Here is a 22,500-nt window from a genome sequence, read left to right on the forward strand (position 1 = left end):
AAGGGGTCCCTGACCAACAATAACATTTAACATGTAGGACGGCACATGACGCCTCTTTGGAGATATTACATTTTTTTTCGGACAGAAACAACGCTGTTAACGGCCAGGTACTCATTTTACACCTGAGTACGGTGAATGAATGTGAGTAAAAGAGAATTCTCCAAGGACTCAACGAGGCTCGAACACAGGACCTTCCGATCCGCAAGCGAGTGTCATACCACTAGACTACATAGCCGCAAGTCTTATTGAACACCGTCGACAGCCAACGCTTTGATGGTGAATAAGAATAGTAACTACTCTAGTACTGCCAAGAATGATATGAAAAGGCAGTGAATTCCCCCTTGTGTAATAGAATATAATATTTTATTCATGAGTAGGAGATGCGTTTCATTACCGTATACTTGCGCCACTAAAATGGCTGTCTAAAAACAATAACAAAAAGCTGAGCGACGCTAATTTCGTTCCTTCTGTAGGAGGAAAGTAGTTAACGTCTCTCTCTTCTTTGTTTTTATTTACAGACAGCCCTTTAGTGATTAGTTCTCACTAGATAATGTCAATCAGACTATGAATGTTACAGGTTGCAGACAATGTTGTGTGTTGATATTTTAGATTAATCCGGAGGATGTGAATATTTTATCTCAACGCATACCATCAATAGGAATTGTATTGAACATTGCTACAGCCACCACTTTGATGGTAAATAGAAATAGTTACTAATCTCGTATCGCATACTACCAAGAACGATATTAAAAGCTAGTGAAGTCACCCTCTGTAATATACTATTCCTGCACTCTTGCTTTTTGGAATTGAATTCAATAATCTGATGTCACGTCCGCCCAGCAACGAACAGCTTGGTTCTAAATAAAGAAAATTGGTACTTTTTATTCTTCAAGCTGGCTAGAACTTATTCATATGTCATGTGATCAGAATATACAAAATACAAAACATGATCAGATTTATAATGTTTTTCTCCTCTGGATAACACTTTTATGCTCATTGGAGAAGTATTTCAAAAGGGCGCCCGCCATTGTTCCGATAGTTTAGAACTAGTTACTAAGTTACTTACTATGCGTCATTACCAGGTAAGTGACGTCACGACTGTTGAAGCCTATTCCCGACGTGTTCCCAACCGCTTCACGAGCTTGCGTGTGCGCGCTGGGAACAAAGTTCGAATTTCCAAAAACGAAAGAGTGTAAGAAATCTTTTATTCTTCCCCTCAATCGATTCTTATTTCATCATCTTTGAATAAAAGACATCTTCAAAAACGTTTAAATGATACTTTTTTTTCAAGAATCTGATTTTTAGTGAAATTTACGCTTGATAATCTGACGTCACAAATTATAAATGTAAACATGATATCATTACGCGTTACTATTTAGGGAGATGGATAGAATATTAATATATTTATTCATAAGTAGGCGATGTGGTTTCATTATCGTATACTCGCGCCACCAAATTGGCTGTCTATAAACAATAACAAAGAGCTTCATAGAAGGAACGAAATTGACGTCACTCACTTCTTTTTTATGATTTTCAGACAGCCCTTTAGTGATTGGTTCTCACTAGGAACGTTAAACAATACACACAGTTTTGTGTGTTGGTATATTAGATTTAGTTTGGCTGGAGGATGTTGTAAGTATCTTACCTAAACGCATAGCATCAAAGCGAATTTTATTGAACATCGTTACATCCACCACTTTGATGTTGAATAGGATCGAGGAGGTACTACTCTCCTGTTACATACAATCAAGAATGATATTAAAATGTAGTTAAGTCACCCTTGTGCAATAGAATATATATGAAGAGTGGTTTTCCAAAACTCCCTAACTCCGTTTCGTTTTTCCCATTTTGGGATATTGAGGATTATTTCCCCCTAAAATTTCTCATTCGGTCTATTATTTTATCATGATTAGACTTCAAATTCTCACAAATCTTGTGGCAATTGATGCATAAAATAAAGTTTACATTTCAATTTATCTCTTGAGTAGAAAATCTCAAAGAAAAAAAAATATCGAAAAATCGATTTAACGAGTTTTGGAACCCCAGCCTTCATTTTATTCATGAGTAAGAGATTGCTGTATATTTGCGTCGTTACGGACGCGATTGCTGAAATTAGAAGCAATGATAATCAGCGCGATTTCGTCGTACTCTGTGAAAAACACTGACTTGTAAAATTTGGCCAGAAAACTCGTCCTTTAAATGTCGATCAATTAAAAGACCCTCATCTTGGCAAAAACTCCCATACCTGGACTTACCGAAGTCCCAATTTTGGGGAGATTTTCTTTCCCCAAAGAGGAGGGTAAGTATATTCGAGAGATATTGGAAATATAAATTTTCTGGCCACATTTTTAAATATGTGTTTTTTCAGAGTATGGTATAATGATTGAAGTTCTGATCTATGGTGACGTTTTATGATGTATTCGCAATCTATGTGACGACACTTTAGTTGCAGGAACCGTAACTCATTTAATTACCTGTGATTCAGATGTAGTTACGTCCCTTTCCTACGTAATGTAAAAAGGGCGATAATCTAATGATTGATTTATGTATTAAAAGCATGGCATTAGAACAAGGATCGGGGAATCAAGATTGCCAGTTTGGAGTTATTGATGCCATTTTCCAAAATCTTGAGGTTGCCTTTCTAAAGTTGTTTGCAATGGAAAAAATTGTTTTATCCCTAAAATAGCAATAAAATACCATAAAATAAAAGATAATAAAATAAAAGATGACAGTATCATTGCTGCATGACAAAAACAATTTATAAAGATTTATTTCTATTTGAACGTATTTGACTTGAAAAGGAGAAGGTTAAAAACGCTCGGCATTTTTTTTCAGACCTTTAGACATTTTTCTACGACTTGTCTGGTATTTTATTCCAAAGAAAATCTGGTAACCCTGAAGGAAAAGTTGATTATGACTTGAGGAAAGGTGGTTGTGGGAGGAGGAGGTGGAGATGATGAAATATAGATAGAACGATGATGACGTCACTCAGGTCTTTGTTATTTTATTTTTTTTTAAATATTTTTTATTGCCGTCCGTCTTTATGAGTACTTATCGCTAAACTGTATAAATCAGACTATAAAAGTTCATGGTTGTATATAGTTTTGTGTGTTGGTCTGTTATTCTTCCGGATGGGAATGTTGTGAGCTTCTCAGCCAAGCGCATACAATCCATACCGACTTCAGTTCTAATGAATATAAAGAAATATCTAAGGAGAAGAATTATAACTCATTTAGCGACCTGTGCTGCGATTTTAGTATAAACACTCGGCTTCGGACTTGTGCGGCCATGTGGTCTCGTAGTAGCACACTCGCTTTCGGATCGGAAGGTCCTGGGTTCGAACCTCGCTCGGCGCATATTTGAGTCCTTGGAAAATACTCTTTACTCACATTCTCTCACCGTACTCAGGTGTAAAATGAGTACCTGGCCGACAACAGCGTTGTCTCTGTCGGAAAAAAGTGTTATATCGCTTAACAGGCGTCATGTCTCGTACTACATGTTACGTGTTGCTGTTGGTCAGGGACCCCTTGTAAAGCGCTTTGAGCATATTTAGTGGATATTGCGCTATATAAGAGCTCTATTTATTTATTTATTTAGCTCGAGTCCGGATGAAGGAAGCGCTAAGTTGTGTGGGAAATGAGGTTTTGTAAATGAATTTTTTTACATCGTTCAGGGCCTGGCAGATGGACTAAGAAGAAGTGATACTCGGCGCTACAATTGATGTTGTGATGTATGGTGACGTTATATAATGTAATCGTAATAATATTCGTGACGACATTTTAGTCGCAGGAACCGTAACTCATTTAATTACGCGTGATCCAAATGTAGTTATGTCCCTTCCCTTTGTACGTAAAAGATCGATTAATAAAAAAGATTGAATTTTGTCTTCTGATTGTTGCCTTGGATTGGGGGTGAGGGGAGAGAGGGGGAGGGGAGGGGTGAGAGTAAGTTGATATGAGGATGATGAAATCCATTTATGTAGTAGTAGTAGTAGTAGTAGTAGTAGTAGTAGTAGTAGTAGTAGTAGTAGTAGTAGTAATAGTAGTAGTAGTAGTAGTAGTAGTAGTAGTAGTAGTAGTAGTAGCAGCAGCAGCAGTAGTAGTAGTAGTAGTAGTAGTAGTAGTAGTAGTAGTAGTAGTAGTAGTAAGCTTTGCAGTCCGAATGACGCTTGTTGGGAATAGTGTGATTCAGTGATAGTCGATAAGTATAGCTGCTCTCTCCATCCATGTTGTTGTTTCCATTGGTCACGGTCCTGGGCCAGAGTTGTGAGGCTGTCAAGATCTTGTTGTGACTTAAGTAAGGAGAGCACTGCAGTATTTCTTAGTTCTTCATGGGTTAATTCGGCCTCATCTGAATCCAGAAATGTCTTATATGTAGAGAGATCCTGGTTCAGGGTAGTTACTATTGATGTTGGTGGTCTCCCTAGATATTTGTTGCCATGAAGAAAATATTCTGTCTTTGCAGTTTGGGCTGGGATGTTATCTTCTCGACGTAAGATGTGACCAAATAGCCTCCATCGTTGTTCTTTTATTATTGTACTCAGGCGTTGGACCCTGGGTTTTTTCATAGAGATCAGTATTTGCAATTGTCTGTGGCCAAAAGATTCCGATTACGCGACGTAATTGTTTGCGGTGGTATGAATCGAGACTTTCTAAGTTCTTCTTTGAAAAAAAAAGAAATTATATGACTATATATGAATACTTCGAAGTAAGAATTATAATAGTCTTGGAGACTTGTGCCCCTATTCGATTGTCGCATTTCTACATGGACACTCGGCTTTAGACATAATAATATGTCGTACTCAGGGAAAACACACATAAATGATAATGAAAAAAACTGCATACTTATATAGCGCGAGCATCTCATGTAATATTACCTACAAGTGCTTAAAACACTTGAGCGCAATATAGGGCAATACCACTAAAATTGCTCAAAGCGCTTTACGAAGGGTTCCTGGTCAACAACATCACGTAACATATAGATCGATTCATGACGCCTTTTAGGCGATTTTACAGTTTTTCAGACAGACACAACGCGTTTAACGGTGATATATTATTTTTGACACATAAGTACGGCAAGAGAATATGAGTAAATAGCCTTTTCCAACGACTCAACTATGCATCGAGCTAGGCTCGAACCCAGGATCTTCCGATCCGAAAGCAAGTATCATACGACAAGACCACATAGCCGCACGTATAGATAATATGCCCTTGGCTAAGAAGCTCACAACATTGTCACCCGGATGTGTAACGGACCAACACACAAAACTATGTGTAACCTTGTACGTTTATAGTCTGATTAATACAGTTTAGTGAGAATTACTCATAAACGTGGATGGCAAAGCAATAAAAAAGACCCCCGAGTGAGGTCAACCATGATATCTATAGTCTGATTGATACCGTTTAATGAGAATTACTCATTAACGTGGATGTGAGAAAAACAATCACAAAGACCTGAATGACGTCAACGTCGTTCTATGTATACGCAGACTTACCCAACATTCGAATGACAACTTTCCTAGGCTGGTGTCCACTCGCCGACGAATTCGCCAAGCTGGGTTTTGGATTGGCGCTGGCTCCAGACCCCAATCGCCTCCTGTCATCGAATCCGTTTTGGATGACCGTCGATCTCCTCAGAGCCAGTCCGATCAGGATGTAGAGAATGATGATGATGGTGATGGGGATGATGAAGAAGAGGAAGGTGGAGATTTGGAACATGAAGTGCATGAATCCCGTGAGATATTGGTCGGGAATGCTGCAGACGTAAGAGTCTGGAATAGGAATGGTGGTGTTTGGGATGGTGACCTTGTAGTATGTCCTTGTGTGGATGGCGTACGGCAAAGCAACGATGAACGATATCACCCATATTCCTATTATGATTTTCACAGCTCTGAAATAGAAAGTGATAGATAAGTAAAAATAAAATAGTAAAATAAATTAAATTTTCCCTTTATTCTTCCTAGAAGTGAAATTTGTCTCTAGAAGGATGATGAAATCCACTGTCATAATATGACTAAATGAATACTTCGGAGTAACAATTATACCCTTAGAGAACTGTACCAATGTTAGATTGTCGCATTTCTACATAGACATCGGCTTTGGACCTATGTCGTTCTGAAATAGAAAGTGATGGAAAAGTAAAAATAAAATAATAAACTAAATTATTTTTTTCCTTTATTCATCCTATAAGGGAAAATTGTCTCTAGAGGTTCTACTCCAAGGGAAGACTGGAATAGCACAGGCATCAGCCGCAAATTAAGCTAAGACGAGGTGACTTGCAAGGCCACACAGTGCAGTTGAGTTCTTGGAAAAGACTCTTTAATCACATGATCTAGCCGTACTCGGGAGTAAAATGAGTACCTGGCCGGTAACAGCGTTGTCTTAGTCGGAAATACAATTGTATTATCGTCCTACACGTGACGTTTTACCTTTGGCTGGGGACCCCTTGTATAGCGCTTTGGTCACGTTTAGTGGATAGTGCGCGATATATAAGCTCCAGTTTCTTTTTGTTTTTATGTTTTTGTTGTTGACCAAGATTGTTTTATGAATATGTCTGCGCTGTCTCTATGGACGCTTGCCGTGAATGTGTGTTAGTGTGTGTGTGTGTGTGTGTGTCTGTTTCTAATATCCAGTTAGCCTAGTAATTTGTCTCCATGAATCTCTGTCCAGTGCAATAAGTGTTCTTTGCTTTTGAATGTCATCATATGTGTTAAGGTGCTGAGGCAATTGGATGTTACCTTGTGTTGTTGAAATCAGATTGCTTATAATATAGACAAGTATTAATTCAAATGGCATCAAATGTATCTTGATTTTCTGGAATCTTATTTGAGAAAATGCTTCTTTAATCAAACGCTTTTATGATTACCATTACGGCCTCGACCATAATAAGGTAGAAAGTATGAGAATGCTAATCACAAACTGGAATTGATTCTAAATTAATTTTATGGTATCGTATATATAATCGATTAATTGGTATCGGACACGGTACATATCGATTTTTACTACTGATTTATTAGACAGTTAACCTATTTTGTCCCACCTATTTGTGAGTGGACAGGATATGATATTAGACATCTGGGACCAGTCGTCTCAATATTATTATTAATAATAATAATAAAATAATAATAATAATAATAATAATAATAATAATAATAATGATAATAATAATAATAATAATAATAATAATAATAATAATAATAATAATAATAATAATAATAATAATAAATAATAATAATAAATAATAATAATAATAATAATAATAATAATAATAATAATAATAATGACCTTCCGAAGGCCAGTGTTCTACCACAAGATCATGTAGCCACACACCAAAAAATAAAATAAAAATAAAACAAAAACAAAAGACCGAGACTCAAGCCAAGTCCCCTAGCATCAAGTGTTCATGCTGAACTTACTGAGCCACGAATCCCCTATATGTTTTATGTAAAAGTTGCTTTTAATTCATATTTTCTTCAATTGTCTTTGAATTGATTGCTCTGTACTCATCCCCCGCGTCCAGGCAAACTAAGATATACGACTATTCAGCCATACTCTGGAAAAACCCATATTTAAAATTTTGGCCAGAAATCTCGTCCTTCAAATATAAACGATTTAAATGACCCTCATCTTGGCAAAAACACTCAAACCTGGGGCTTAGCGAAGTCTCCCAGGTTTGGGAGTTTATTGCCAAGATGAGTGTCATTTAAATCGATCGATATTTGAAGGTCGAGTTTTCTGGCCAAATTTTGAAATATGGGTTTTTCCAGAGTACGTAATTACAGATTGTTTGCCTTGCTCACCGCTGAACAAATATTAAATCTCGCCAAGGGAAAGTGTTACCCTCCACCTACACTATAAGATGAATAAAATAAAGGGTGGATAAGAATTGAATTGATCTCTTCAAGGGTTTTTACTTGAGCTTAAAAACCCATGGCTTAGAGGTGGGAGGGGAGCATCGGCACAATATTCTACAGAAAAAAAAGAAAAAGTAGGAACAAAGATGACGTCATTCAGCTCTTTGTTGTTATTTTTAAACAACCTATTAGTGCCTACTCACTAGATTATGTCAATCAGGCTATTAACGTTAAAGGTTGCACGCAGTTTTGTCTGTTGTTATGGTTATTTTGGATGGCGGATGTTGTTAGTATTTTACCTAAACGCATAACATACATAAGGATGTTGTTTTTTTCAGTTCCTAGTTTAACCATGTATGAAGATGATATAACGAGTGAAACTGCTTGAATAGGATTCAATAGTCTTATGTCACGTCCGCCCAGCAACGAGCAGCTTGGTTCTAAACAAAGACATCGGTACTTTATATTTATAATGAATGCGCTGTAAGGACATTGAACTTTCCATATTACCTTAACTGTAAATTCAACGTCCAGCATCAGTTCACAATTAAATAAAACCGTTTGAGGCCACTGGGCACATAAAATACACACTGGTGAATGAAACAGACACATCAGTTAACTCACTAAAAAGATCATCCCTCACTCACAACACTTATCTAAAATCTATTCATACCAATTGAGTAACCCTTGTGCCACTAGTAACTATAACTCTTATAGTTTACGATCCAAACTGAAAAGACATCAAAAGCAACAACCACTACTAAACAACTTTTATCTGCCCAATCTCCACCAAATATGGCAACTCTTGGGGTTTCTTCAAGAAAAGATAAACTGAAAATTATAACCGGAAAAAAAAAATAAAAAAAAAAAAACTAACGACAGATTTAATGATGATCGGGATAGATCTCCCAGACGCACAAAGCTGCAAGCTGGGGCCCATAAATCATCGGAAAATGACTGATTTGATCTCTGGAATTAATTCACCCATCGATAAAAGGGTGCTTGAGTGATTTCTAGTTGGCAATGATGATAATGATGTGTATAAAAAAAGGGGACGGTATTTATTTGTTGTGTTTTTTCTTGTTTTTCAAGAACTTGTTTGCCGACTACATTGAATTTTCTTCTTGATTGAATAACTCATTTATTATAAGGAATTATAGTATGTTTAAAGTTGTTCTTGTGTCTTGTGTTCATTATTAAAACAACGAATCAAACATAACGGAAATTCGAATAAAAACGTAGTAGAGGTATACTTTGTTTTTTTTAGTTGTTTTTTAAAAAGTCTTTCAGAGCCATTAATTTCACGAAGCCGGAGTTTATCCCGCTATTTTTAGCGTGAATCGGATGACAGCAATTACTTGCTACCTTTTGGATATCGCAAAGTACATTCCGCCAGATCTAACAGACCCAGCAAGCCAATTACTGTTGGGTGGACATGAGGTCAGAAGAAAATCTCGACTACACCCAGGATTGATCTCAGTCCCTTTGCTTGCGGAGCGATTGCTCATCCAACTGAGATATCGGGACCTCCGATTGTTAATAATGATAACAATAGTAAATGTAATGATACTTCCTGATCTCTTTCCATGAACCAAACCTCTCAAAGCGCTTTGCGGATTATAATGAGTATCGTTACGGAACACAATTAGTCTAAAACATAGAAACAAATTAATAGCTAGGTACTGCCAAAATATACAAACATTACAGTCAACAGAAAGAGGAAAACTCGCTCTCATCCATCAACCGATTTGTGATCCAAACGCACCAATAACAAACCACAACCATAGACTTATCATAATTCAAGCTAGAAGATGTATAGGTCCTAAACTTTGATAGCTGGAGTGTAAATAACATTTGTTACAATGAATGACATACTCAGTCGGATGGTGAAAAGGTTAGGACTGAGATATTGCCAAGTTTAGTTAGAAGGTCAATTTTTATCATGTTATAAATGATGAAATCAACCCTTTTTGTACATCTTCGGGAAATATCAAAGCTTAATTTCAATTTTGATTAATTTTACAGCTAGTCAAGTTGAACAAGTATGAAATTTGAGAAAAGTTGCTGGATACCTTTCCCATACACCTGACCATAACGTCATGAAAAATCATCCAATTTACTTCAAATAAAGGTTAAAATGCTCTGGGGAGCATATTCTTTCAGAAAATGCAAAAAATGCAAATCCACAATTTTCACATTCCGACTGATTATGTCATGCCCTGACACATTTTGTATCAGACGTGTGTGAAACTAAGTGAAAAAAAAGCCCACAAAACAGATCAATTTAAAAAAAATCCGTTATCTCAAATCAACATGCTATTATCATAAATAAAAAAGTACCGTTGGCCATCTAAGGTGTTCTTAGTGTTGTGCGTGGAAGCTTGAAAAAGTGGGGGCTGTCTGAGACCAGCTTGTGTACATGTGCATGTGGATGCCCAAAGCAGACGATGGAGCACATCCTTAGAGAATACCAGGAAGGGCCCAGCTGCACTGACCATGACCTAAGAGTCTGCTCCAAAGATGCTGTGGAGTGGGTTCGGTATTGGAGCGTCAGGCTATGATGGTGATCTAAGGTGTTGGTTAATTAATTTGACATCTGGCTTCCTGTCCCCCCCCCCCTCCCTCAGTCCATATGTTTCTTATTACAATTAAATAGAAATGTTGACCATTGATTTGATAAAACATTTGATAAATAAAATCCCACTGAAACGATTGGTTGTAGTGACACAGAGCGGAATGGGGGCTTGAAATAACAATATATACACAGCTGATGGATTCGTAGACCTCCGGAGCCATTGAGCGCATAGAGCTGGAGTTTATCCCGGTTTCTATAGCATAAAACGGACAGTAGCAATTGCTTGCTATCTTTTGATTAGGACTCTAGTCTATCGCAAAGTACTTTCCGCCAGATCTATCAGACTCAAATACCCATTCACTGCTGGGTGGACAGGAGGTGGAGGGGGGGGGGGTCAGAAGAAATCTCGAGTGCACACGGGATCGATCTCGGTCCCTTTGCGTATGAAACGAGTGGTCTACCAACTGAGCTATCGGGACCATTGAAACAATAGGTTGTAGGTAATTTGTTGTGACACGGTCTGGGATGGCGGCTTGAAATAACAATCTTTTCACAGCTGATAAAGCCAGAAGTATTTTGAGATAGAAAACGTAATTGACTAGCTCTCACGAGCAAGAGAGAGAGTAAAAAAAAAAAAAAGAGAGAGAGAGAGAGAGAGAGAGAGAGAGAGAGAGAGAGAGAGAGAGAGACAAACTCGCTCTCATCCCTCAACCCAACTGTGATCCAAACACGCACACAAAACAAACCACAACCATATACTTATCATAATTCACGCAAGAAGATGTATAGGCTATATTATGTCCTGTGGTAGAAGGAGTGTAAATAACGTTTTGTAGACCACAAGTGTGAAACTAAGTGAAAAAAAAACCATAACAGATCGATGGTTTTATCTTTTATCTCAAAACATTGATATTCTGTGCAACTATTTAACTTTTGACCCATCGTCACAAAACGTTTTTTTACGAGTGTTTCAGTTCGAGACTGAAGACAGAATATTTTAGATTAAATTTTCATTAATATTTCAAAATCACATTCTTCATATTTCATTTGTATCAACCGGCGTGCACTTAGATACTTATTTGTAGGTCTGATAACCCAATTCCTTACGGGAACATTGTTGTAATGGAAATCTAAATGAAATGACACAAAATAATGTCCATTATAACAATGTTAAACAAGCCCCATACGTGAATTGAGATCAGCGCCCTATAGATAGTATGCGCTTGGCCAAGAAGCTCATAACTTTGCCATCCGGAAGTATAACGGACCAACACACAAAACTGTGTGTATCCATGAACGTTTATAGTCGGGTTAATACAGTTCAGTGAGCATTACTCATAAACGCGGATGGCAAAAAACAATAACAAAGACCTGAGTGACGTCATCTTCGAACTATCTATACAATTTATCTTATTTATTATTATCATCATTCTATATGTCGACGAAAATCAGATGCTAATAAATAGTTGTTTTAAAATCAAATAGACAAAAATGAGAGATTTTAGTTCTCGTAACGTGAAGAAACCTTATTTAACATTTTAAAAGAAATCATAATTTTGTTCATCCAATAGGGGAAATGTGTCTCTATGGTCTATTCCAAGGGAAGACTGGAATAACCTAGGCGTCATCCGCAATGTGCAGCGCCGCAAATTGAGTTAGGGTGAGGTGATTTGCTCGAGGCCACACAGCGCAGAGGCGGGTGATCGAACTCGGTACATTTCCGGTACGAAGCAAAAATCGTACATCTGAGCCACGCTGCTGATATGTTTTGCTATAGATAGTATGCGCTTGGCTTAGAAACTCACAACATTGCCATCCGTAAGTATAACGGACCAACGCACAAAACTATGTGCAATCATGAACTTTTATAGTCTGGTTAATACAGTTTAGTGAGAATTACTCATAAACGCAAATGGCAAAAAACAATAACAAAGGCCTGAGTGACGTCATCTTCGTTCCATCTAAAAATTCAATTTTCTGCATCAAAACAAACATGACAAAACACCGTTTTTAGGTTTGGGTCACATTTAGGCTAGACTGGAACATGAAACTTACAACAAGCATCGACGCAGTTAATTTGAACTCGAGATTTTTATATAGTGCAATGTCCACTAAACCTGCTCAAAGCGCTTTACAAAGGAGTCTCTGGCCAATCGCAAAAACTCAACATGTAGGACGTGGCATGACGCCTATTAGGCGATATTACAATGATGTCCAACAGAGACAACGCTGTTAACGGCCAGGTACTCATTTACACCTGAGCACGGTGAGAGAATGTGAGTTAAGTGTATTTACCAAGGACTCAACTATGCGCCGCTAGAGACTCGAACCCAGAACCTTCCGATTCTAAAGCTAACGTCATGCCACAAGACCACATAGCCGCACAAAATAAATATTGGCATAAACTTTGAGATTAGACATCCACACGATAAAAAGACAAACAACGACTTTTCAGTGAAGTTATAAAGTTATCGGATTTGATCTTCAAGAAGATAAAAACACAAGCGATTATTCAGTGACGTCAGAGATCTCAGTATTTGATGCCTCAGCAGTTTTTGGACAATAAGCCAATGGCGTCATGAATATTTGCATTTGATTATATCCCCATTATGACACATCATTCTGTACGGTGTTTGAGTGACGTCAGAATCTTTAAATTGGATCATTGCGACGTGCACCTAGTTTTGCAGGTCTGATAATTCAATTCCTTATGGGCCATTGTTGTAATGGAAATCTCAAAAGAATGACGGAAATATTCGTCCATTGCAACAATGAATGGTAAACTAGGCCCATAAGCGGGTTCGGATGTCAGACCTGCATATAATAATATGTGCACGTCGGATCCTTGAAACATTTTATATTAAATAGCATCAGGGACTTTTCATTCAGTGATGGCATAAATATTTGCATTTGCTCTTGAGCAAATAAATAAACAAACTTTAGCGGCTATCAATGACGTCATAGGCTGTTTTCATTTGATCTCCGTTTACATATAAGACACCGGTGACGTCATAATTTTCCGTCGAAGAGTTGGGCTTTTTTCCAGAATATCTCTCCCAAATCTCGCCATTAGACTCACGAAGCCGGAGTATATTTTGATTTCTCTAGCGTAAAAATGACAATAGCAATTGCTTGCAACCCTTTAGATAGGACGCTAGTTTATCGCAAATTACTTTCCACAAGATCCAAAAGATCCAGCTACCTGAGTGGATAGGGGGGGGGGGGGTCGGAATAAAAATTTCGACTACACAGGGATCAACCTCGGTCTTTTTGCGTGTGAAGCGATTGCTCCACCAACTGAGCTATCGCCCCCCCCCCCTCTTCCCCTACCCTTCCTTTAGATAATGCTGCAGAACATCCATATGATTTCTTTACAAATAGATTTAGATTGATACATGTTATATCTATTGAATATATTGTGTATCATACATTCTAAATGAAAATGTCTTAGATCATAAAGTTGGATTTTGACGAATAATGTAACATGACATTGGATATTATTGCATTTTGCATATCAATTATTTAAAACGCTCTAATGTACAAAGTTGGACATGCCAAATGAATGCAGAGTTAATTATACTACGATTATCGAATATGACTCTTATTTATGAATGAGATATTTAACCCTCTTCTTACCACCCAATCGTCATATTCTTTACGATGCAACCAACAATTTTCTTATTCTGATTTCATTTTGTTATAGTTATAGCCATAAAAACTCGACACTCTGCAGAGCTCATTTTTCTGAACAAAATATATAAATATACTCGTTCCTATTCTGTTGAAAAATCTATTTTGGTGTTGGGTGCGTATGAAGTTTCGGGTAAAATTCTGAAAATAGCTGGTAATGAGAGAGTTAATACTGAATATTATCATTTAATTAGCATTGAATGCTGTTTATATGATTGATTAATTGTATCTATGCATAACAGTTTCACAGAGCATTTAAAGGTTTTTAGAAACTATTAGCTCTTATACGATACGATGCGATACGATACGAGTTATATTTGAATCTATTGAATATATTAAATATATATATATATATATATATATATATATATATAATATTATATATATATATATATCATACATTCTCAATGAAAACGTCTTAGATGAAATAATCCTAATATCATAGGGAAGTCAACATCATTCTATTTATATTTCATACTTTGATATTCAATTTGGGATTTTTTATATAAATTGAGCTTTTATATAGCGCAATATCCATTCAACGTGCTCAAAGCGCTTTACAAGGGATCCCTGACCAACAACAACAACATTTAATAATAATAATAATGCTGAAAACTTATATAGCGCTATAACTCCGAGACACCAGACTCTAAGCGCTTAAATTACAAATTACTTTGGCTGAAACATACTCATTCACACACACAAGCACACACACACACACACACACACACACACATACACACACACACAACACAACACACAACACAAACCAAACCTATCTACTTCTCATACCATCTACTAAAATCGAAACAAATATGTTTTAAGCGAACGTTTAAAGATAGACAAAGATTCTTTTTCACGAATGCTCTGCGGTAAGGCGTTCCAAATAGAGGGTCCGAAATGAGAAAAGGATCTCATTCCAGCATTTTTCCGAATTCGAGGGACAACTAGTTTTGTGGAATCAATGGCCGAACGTAAGGGGCGGGGTTTTGAATATCTTTCAATTAGTTCTGAAAGGTAGGAAGGGGCAGTACCTTCAAGACAACGATACACTAAAACACAAGCTTTGAATTTAATTCTTTTCCCAACAGGCAGCCAATGCAGGTCATGAAGTAGAGGTCCGGCAGAGTCGCACCTACGCTTCATGAATACTAGTCTGGCAGCGCTGTTTTGGACAATCTGAAGACGTTTCAGATTGTATTGCGAAACGCCAAACAACAGAGCATTACAATAATCCAATTTCGATAGTACGAGGGACACAACCAGGTGCTTGGTCACATCCTCAGATATGAACCGTCTAATGGAAGCAATCTTTTTTAGTTGGAAAAAGAGAGATCTAACCAAATTATTAACCTGATGCTCCATCGACAGTCCAGAGTCAATTTAACATTTAGGACAAGACATAACGCCTGTAAGGCGATATTATACTTTTTTTCGGACGGAGACAACGCTGTTGACGGCCAGCTACTCATTTTACACCTGAGTACGGTGAGAGAATGTGAATAAAGAGCCTTTTCCAAGGACTCAACTAGGAGCCGAGCGAGGGTCGAACCAAGGACCTTCCGATCCGAAAGCGAGTGTCATACCACAAGACGACATAGCCGCAGAAGATTTTCTTCTCTTATAATTTTTCTTTTTTTGTCTGTCACATTATCTCAATCCATAATTCATTATTATCATAAGCAAACATGATTTATCCTTCAAATTGTGAATGCGTTCTTTCCATCTTCTAGAGCAAACTAGGAAATTATAATGAGGTATCAGTTGACGTGCATGTATTCGCAGGTCTGATTGCCCAATTCCTTATGGGCTCATTGTTGTAATGAAAATCTCAACAAAAACCCCCCCAAAAAATGACGCAAAATATTGTCCATTACAACAATGTTAAACTAGGCCCATAATTGGTTTGGATGCCAGACCTGCATATATGTACACGTCGTTATCAGTATGTGTCACGTAAATTACATCATAAAATAAACTAGAGCATTTACAGAGAGCAAAAACCACTAAATGTGCCCAAAGCGCTTTACGCGGGTTCCCTAACCGGCAGTAACAGTTCTGTATCTGTACCTGTAAAGTACTGCATAAACCTCCTAGTGGAGTATCACACGCAGGAGGTGTGGGCACAAGTCGTGCGTGGAGCACGAGACATTTCGCCTAAGGGGCGATATAACAATTTCCCAACAGGAAAAAAGCTGTTGACAGCCAAGTACTTATTTTACATCTTAGCACAGTGAAATAATGTTAGTAAATGTGACTAGACAACATTAATTGTCTCTGATGTACTGTTGTTCCTTACAACCTGTAGGAAAATACGTATAGCCAGGTGAGGCTATATGGTCTTGTGGTGTGACACTCGCTTATCTTGGTTCGGAAGGTCCGGGGTTCGAGACTCGCTCGGCGTATAGTTGCCACGGTACTCAGGTGTATAATGAGTACCTGGCCGTTAACAGCGTTGTCTTTGCCCCCCCCCCCCCTCCCCCCCCCCCCCAAAAAAAAAATAATTTAAAAACAAAGAATTGCAATATCGCCCAACAGGCGTCATGTCCCGTCCTACATGTTACGTGTTGCTGTTGGCCAGGGACCCATTGCAAAACGCTTTGAGCAAGTTTAGTGGATCTTGCGCTATATAAAAGCTCAATTTTAAATACTGTTTTAGGTCTTATAACCGAATTAAAAAACGGGCTTGATTAAACAGTGTTGTAATGGATAATATTATGTTTGAGTTGGTTTGGGAGTAAATCTACAGATAGTATACGCTTGGCTAAGAAGCTCACAACATTGCCATCCGGAAGTATAACGGACCAACACTCAAAACTCTGTGTAACTTTGAACTTTTGTAGTCTGGATAATATAGTTTAGTGAGAATTACTCATACATGTGGACGGAAAAAAAAAAACAATAACAAAGACCTTATTGACGTCAACTTCATTTTATCTGTTACAAAAATGAGTGCAGAGCACATTGGGTTATGAGACCTGTCCCTGCGAATGAGTACACCTCGCGTTATGACGATTGCCATTGGCTGAACGGCGAAAGAGGCATTTCTCTTCTTTCTCTTTCAGAGCCAAAGGACTCATAGAGCCGGGGTTTATCCCGGTTTCTATATCGTGAAACAGACAATAGCAATTGCTTGCTATCCTTTGGATAGACGATAGTCTATCGCAAAGTACTTTCCGCCAAATCTAACAAACTCAGCTACCCATTCACTGCTGGGTGGACAGAGGGGGATCAAAATACAATAAAATCTCGACTTCCACCCGGGTTGGATCTTGGCCTCTTTGCGTGTGAACCGAGTACTCTACCAACTGAACTGTCGGGACTCCCAAGAGACATCTATCTAGTTGTAAAATACTTAATATTTGATTGTCGAGGCCCTTTGTTTTGTTCTTCCTCTCACAGCTTCCTGTGTAACGTGATGTAATTTACTTAATTGATTAACCAATTAATTAACTATTTTTCTTTGCTTCTTTCTTTGCTTCAGCTATTTACAATTTCAATTTCGGATAACAGTGAATCAACATATAAGAAGTTAATAGGCATTAATTTTTCACGAAATCCGTAATTTGTTCGGAATGCCATGTCATTAGATAAAATGTGCCTCATCACCGTGATCTCGAATTATCTCGTATTGAACTAAATGTAGAAAATTGAATTGCAAGTTGAAATGATTAGAATATAGAGAAATTAAAGTCATTTTGGATCTTGTTCGATTGGTAGTAATTGCCTACATAGTTAAAAATGGGAATGGGGATTACAAAATACAAAAGGTAAAATCTCTTCTTTCAGAATCAATCAGCAAGCGACATCTTTCTTCTTCTTCTTCTTCTTCTTCTTCTTCTTCTTCTTCTTCTTCTTCTTCTTCTTCTTCTTCTTCTTCTTCTTCTTCTTCTTCTTCTCTCTTCTCTTCTTTCTTCTTCTTCTTCTTCTTCTTCTTCTTCTTCTTCTTCTTCTTCTTCTTCTTCTTCTTTCTTCTTCTTCTTCTTCTTCTTCTTCTTCTTCTTCTTCTTCTTCTTCTTCTTCTTCTTCTTCTTCTTTCCTTCTTCTTCTTCTTTTTTCTTTCTTCTTCTTCTTCTTCTTCTTCTTCTTTCTTCTTCTTCTTCTTCCTTCTTCTTCCTTTCTTCTTCTTCTTCTTCTTCTTCTTCTTCTTTTCTTCTTCTTCTTCTTCTTCTTCTCTCTTCTTTTTATATATATATATATATATATATATGTATTTATCTGTGTGGTTCACTTACTTTCACACACACACACACACACAAATACACACACACTCACACACACACACACACACACACACAGAGGGAGAGGGAGAGAGAGAAAAACAAACAAACGTTCTTTTTCTCTCATATCACCCTAATTTCGTACCTTTTTCTGTACCTAAAACAAGATTATCTGACATCAGTAAAAGTAGATCATTGAACTATTTTATACCTTAATCTATTAATGGGGATATGCGGCTATGTGGTCTATTGATATGGACACTCGCTTTCGAGTTGAAAGGTCTGGAGTTCGAGCCTCGCTCGGCGCATAGTTGATTCCTTGGAGAAGGCTCTTTACTCCCATTCTCACAACGTACTCAGGTGTAAAATGAGTACCTGGCCGTTAACAGAGTTGTCTCTGTCCGAAAAAAAAATGTAATATCGCCTAGCAGGCGTAATGTCATGTTCTACATATTAAATGTTGCTGATCGACTGGGACTCCTTGTGTAGCGCTTTGAGCACGTTAGTGGATATTGCTCCATATAAAAGCTCAATTTTTAAAAACGAGCCATTCCGTCAAAATGAAAAAAAAAAACAATCACATGAGAGTGAAAAGATGATGAGATGGCCAAGTAGGAGCTAGACTTAATAACTGTTTTGTTTTTGTTTTGTTTTGTTGTGTGTGTGTGTGTGTGTTTTTTGTTGTGTTTTTATTTTATTTTTTTTGGAGCGGGGGGGGGGGGGGGGTTGGTGGGGTGGGTTGGAACACGCGGGTGGTCCTTTTCTTGCGTTATTGATACTATGCGTTAAGGTAAAATACCCACATACAACATTCGTCAGCCGGATATAACGTACCAACACATATAACTACTATGTGTAAACCGTTAGCGTTATATTATGTGTAAACCGTTAGCGTTATATTATGTGTAAACCGTTAGCGTTATATGTGTAAACCGTTAGCGTTATATGTGTAAACCGTTAGCGTTATATGTGTAAACCGTTAGCGTTATATGTGTAAACCGTTAGCGTTATATGTGTAAACCGTTAGCGTTATATGTGTAAACCGTTAGCGTTATATTATGTGTAAACCGTTAGCGTTATATTATGTGTAAACCGTTAGCGTTATATTATGTGTAAACCGTTAGCGTTATATTATGTGTAAATCGTTAGCGTTATATGTGGAAACCGTTAGCGTTATATGTGGAAACCGTTAGCGTTATATGTGGAAACCGTTAGCGTTATAGTTGATTTTATTGAGAACTAATCATTAAAATGAATAATCAAAGTCATCCGAAAGGAATGGGCAGCGCAGACTTTTGTCATCGTAGAATGCTAGCAGCCAACGTGAATGAGGACGACGCTGGGTAGTAAGTAAGTATTCATTAAAATAGATGTCTCAATGCCATAATAACCAGCTTAGTGACGCCAACTTCGTCCCTTCAATACGAATATTAAAATTATGACCTACAATACTCGGCATACGGATTTATGTTAATCCAGTTTCCTTTTATAGGGGTCTCAATACTAAAAATACCTAAATCCTATTTGATCAAACTAATGATGTTTATACATCAAATATCTTGTAAACAAACATTTTTGGTAAATCAAATAATTGAACATCTATTCGCCAACATAGAAAATGGTGGCCATCTTGGAAACTAAACAATTTTTTTTTTTGGGGGGGGGGGGTGGACTCTATCCATTTTATTAATTCTTCTTTAATATTTTTTTATTTTTAAAGTTGTTATAATTTAAAGCTTAAACTTTAAGCACAGTTGTAAATAGATGGCTGCTTAATTTTATAAGTAAATTTAATCTCAAAGGCTTATTTTTTTTATTTTGAAAGGTGAATAAAATGTCCTCACTTATTGGCAATATTTAAAGAAAAAAATATTTTTTTCCCCAAAATTATTTAATAGAAATAATATCAAAGTAGCCTGATATTTGTAATGTAAATGTTGCTACTCGAAGATCGAAGAAATAAATAACAGTGTAAAATTGAATGTAAGCTTCAATTTAATAAATGAAAACAGATAATGTGGACGTTTCGGGTTTCCACTTATCAATAAAAAACAGGATGAATGAAACACAAACAGACGAATAAGATAATGTGATAGAGGCGTTGTTAATTAAGATGAATTCACCTTAACAACGCCGCTCACATAATCTCATGCGTACATCTGTTGTGTTTTATTTATCCTGTTTTGTTGATTACGGGGAAACTCGAAACGTCCACATTATCTATTTTCATTTATTAGATTGAGCCAGCTATTTGTTATTATTATTATTGTTGTTATCATTATTATTATTATTATTATTATTATTATTTTATTATTATTATATTATTTATTATTTATTATTATTATTATTATTATTATTATTGTTATTATTATGATTACTATATTATTATTATTATTATTATTATTATTATTTATTATTATTATTATTATTATTATTATTATTATTATTATTATTATTATTATTATTATTATTATTATTATTATTATCATTAATAAATGATATATAATAATAATAATAATAATAATAATAATAATAATAATAATAATAATAATAATAATAATAATAATAATAGTAATAATAATAATAATAATAATAGATCTTTATTGTCCAGAAATATGGCAATTTGTCATTTAGTTACACTTGTTATAACGTTAAACGATAATTAACATTGAACAGATATGTCACTCCTACTTATTTCCTCTCTCTCTCTCTCTCTCTCTCTCTCTCTCTCTCTCTCTCTCTCTCTCTCTCTCAATTATTATTATTGTTGTTATTATTATTGTTATTATTATTATTATTATTATTATTATTATTATTATTATTATTATTATTATTATTATTATTTATTATTATTATTATTATTATATTATTATTATTATTATTATTATTATTATTATTATTATTTTATTATTATTATTATTATTATTATTATTATTATTATTATTATTATTATTATTATTATTATTATTATTATTATTATTATTATTACTATTATCATTATTATTATTATTATTATTATTATTATTATTATTATTATTATTATTATTATTATTATTATATTATCATTATTATTATTATATTATATTATTATTATTATTATTATTATTATTATTATTATTATTGTTATTATTATTATCATTATTATTATTATTATTATTATTATTATTATTATTATTATTATTATTATTATCATTATTATTATTATATTATTATTATTATTATTATTATTATTATTATTATTATTATTATTATTATTATTATTGTACGTATTGGTGATATTACGATTGTTGTATTTTTTTTGTGTGGTTATTAATGGTATCAGTTTATTTTTTGGTTCCATTTACCATTTTTCCCCACTTTCATGTATGTTGTCATCAATTTGTTGATTTACTTACGAAAGCCTAAGATTGAATAAACTTTGAAACTTTGAAACTTTGTAATAATATATCGGCTATTTTAGTTCCAAAATATTCGACAGCTCTAGCATTAAACTCCAAAAAAAATGACCAGTTACATCTCACCTTAATACCTCTTTGTAATGACTGGTGACAAATTATCTAAATTCAGTTTATTTAACAGCAAATTAAAACGGAAAAATTGGCTCATTAAAATTTTTATACCTTAATCGATGACGATGCTATTTCCGACTAATTTAAAATGTTTACTTCATTATGCGATGTCGCGACACTAAATTAGGTCGATAAAAAAGTGAAATAAACTGTTTATGTTTTCTGAGATAAGTTAAATTTGAGTTTAATACAAAGGTTGCTTTTGAAGCTCGTATTCTGTTGACGACAAATAAAATAAATAAAGAAAAATAATACTAATGCGGCTATGTGATCTAGTGGTATGACACTCTCTTTCGAATCGGAAGGCCCTGGGTTCGAGCCTCGCTCAGCGCATAGTTGAGTCCTTGGAGAAGGCTCTTAACTCACATTCGCTCACCGTATTCGGGTGTAAAACGAGCACCTAGTTAACAGCGTGGTCTCGATCCGAAAAACAATATAATATTGCCTAACAGGCGACATGTCCCGTCCTAAATGTTAAATATTGCAGTTGGCCGGGGACCCCTTGTAAAGCGCTTTGAGCACATTTAGTGGATATTGCTCTATATAAATTTCAAAAATTAAAAAAAAATAAAATAAAATAAATAAATAAATAAT

At 35.7% G+C, this 22,500-nt stretch overlaps 1 protein-coding gene across 1 annotated transcript in view; it reads right to left on the bottom strand.

The window, feature by feature from the left end:
- Positions 1 to 22,500, bottom strand: part of LOC144967519 (pyrokinin-1 receptor-like) — a 215,208-nt gene that overhangs the window by 37,617 nt on the left and 155,091 nt on the right. Inside the window, exon 3 of the mRNA XM_078904895.1 lies at positions 5,495 to 5,889. Coding sequence (XP_078761021.1) covers positions 5,495 to 5,889 — 395 coding nt within the window. The remainder of the gene's footprint in view (positions 1 to 5,494; positions 5,890 to 22,500) is intronic.

Source organism: Berghia stephanieae, chromosome 3 (genome assembly GCF_034508935.2).
Source record: "Berghia stephanieae isolate SIO BIC M18660-M18661 chromosome 3, UCSD_Bste_1.3, whole genome shotgun sequence".
Taxonomy (NCBI): Eukaryota; Metazoa; Mollusca; class Gastropoda; order Nudibranchia; family Aeolidiidae; genus Berghia; species Berghia stephanieae.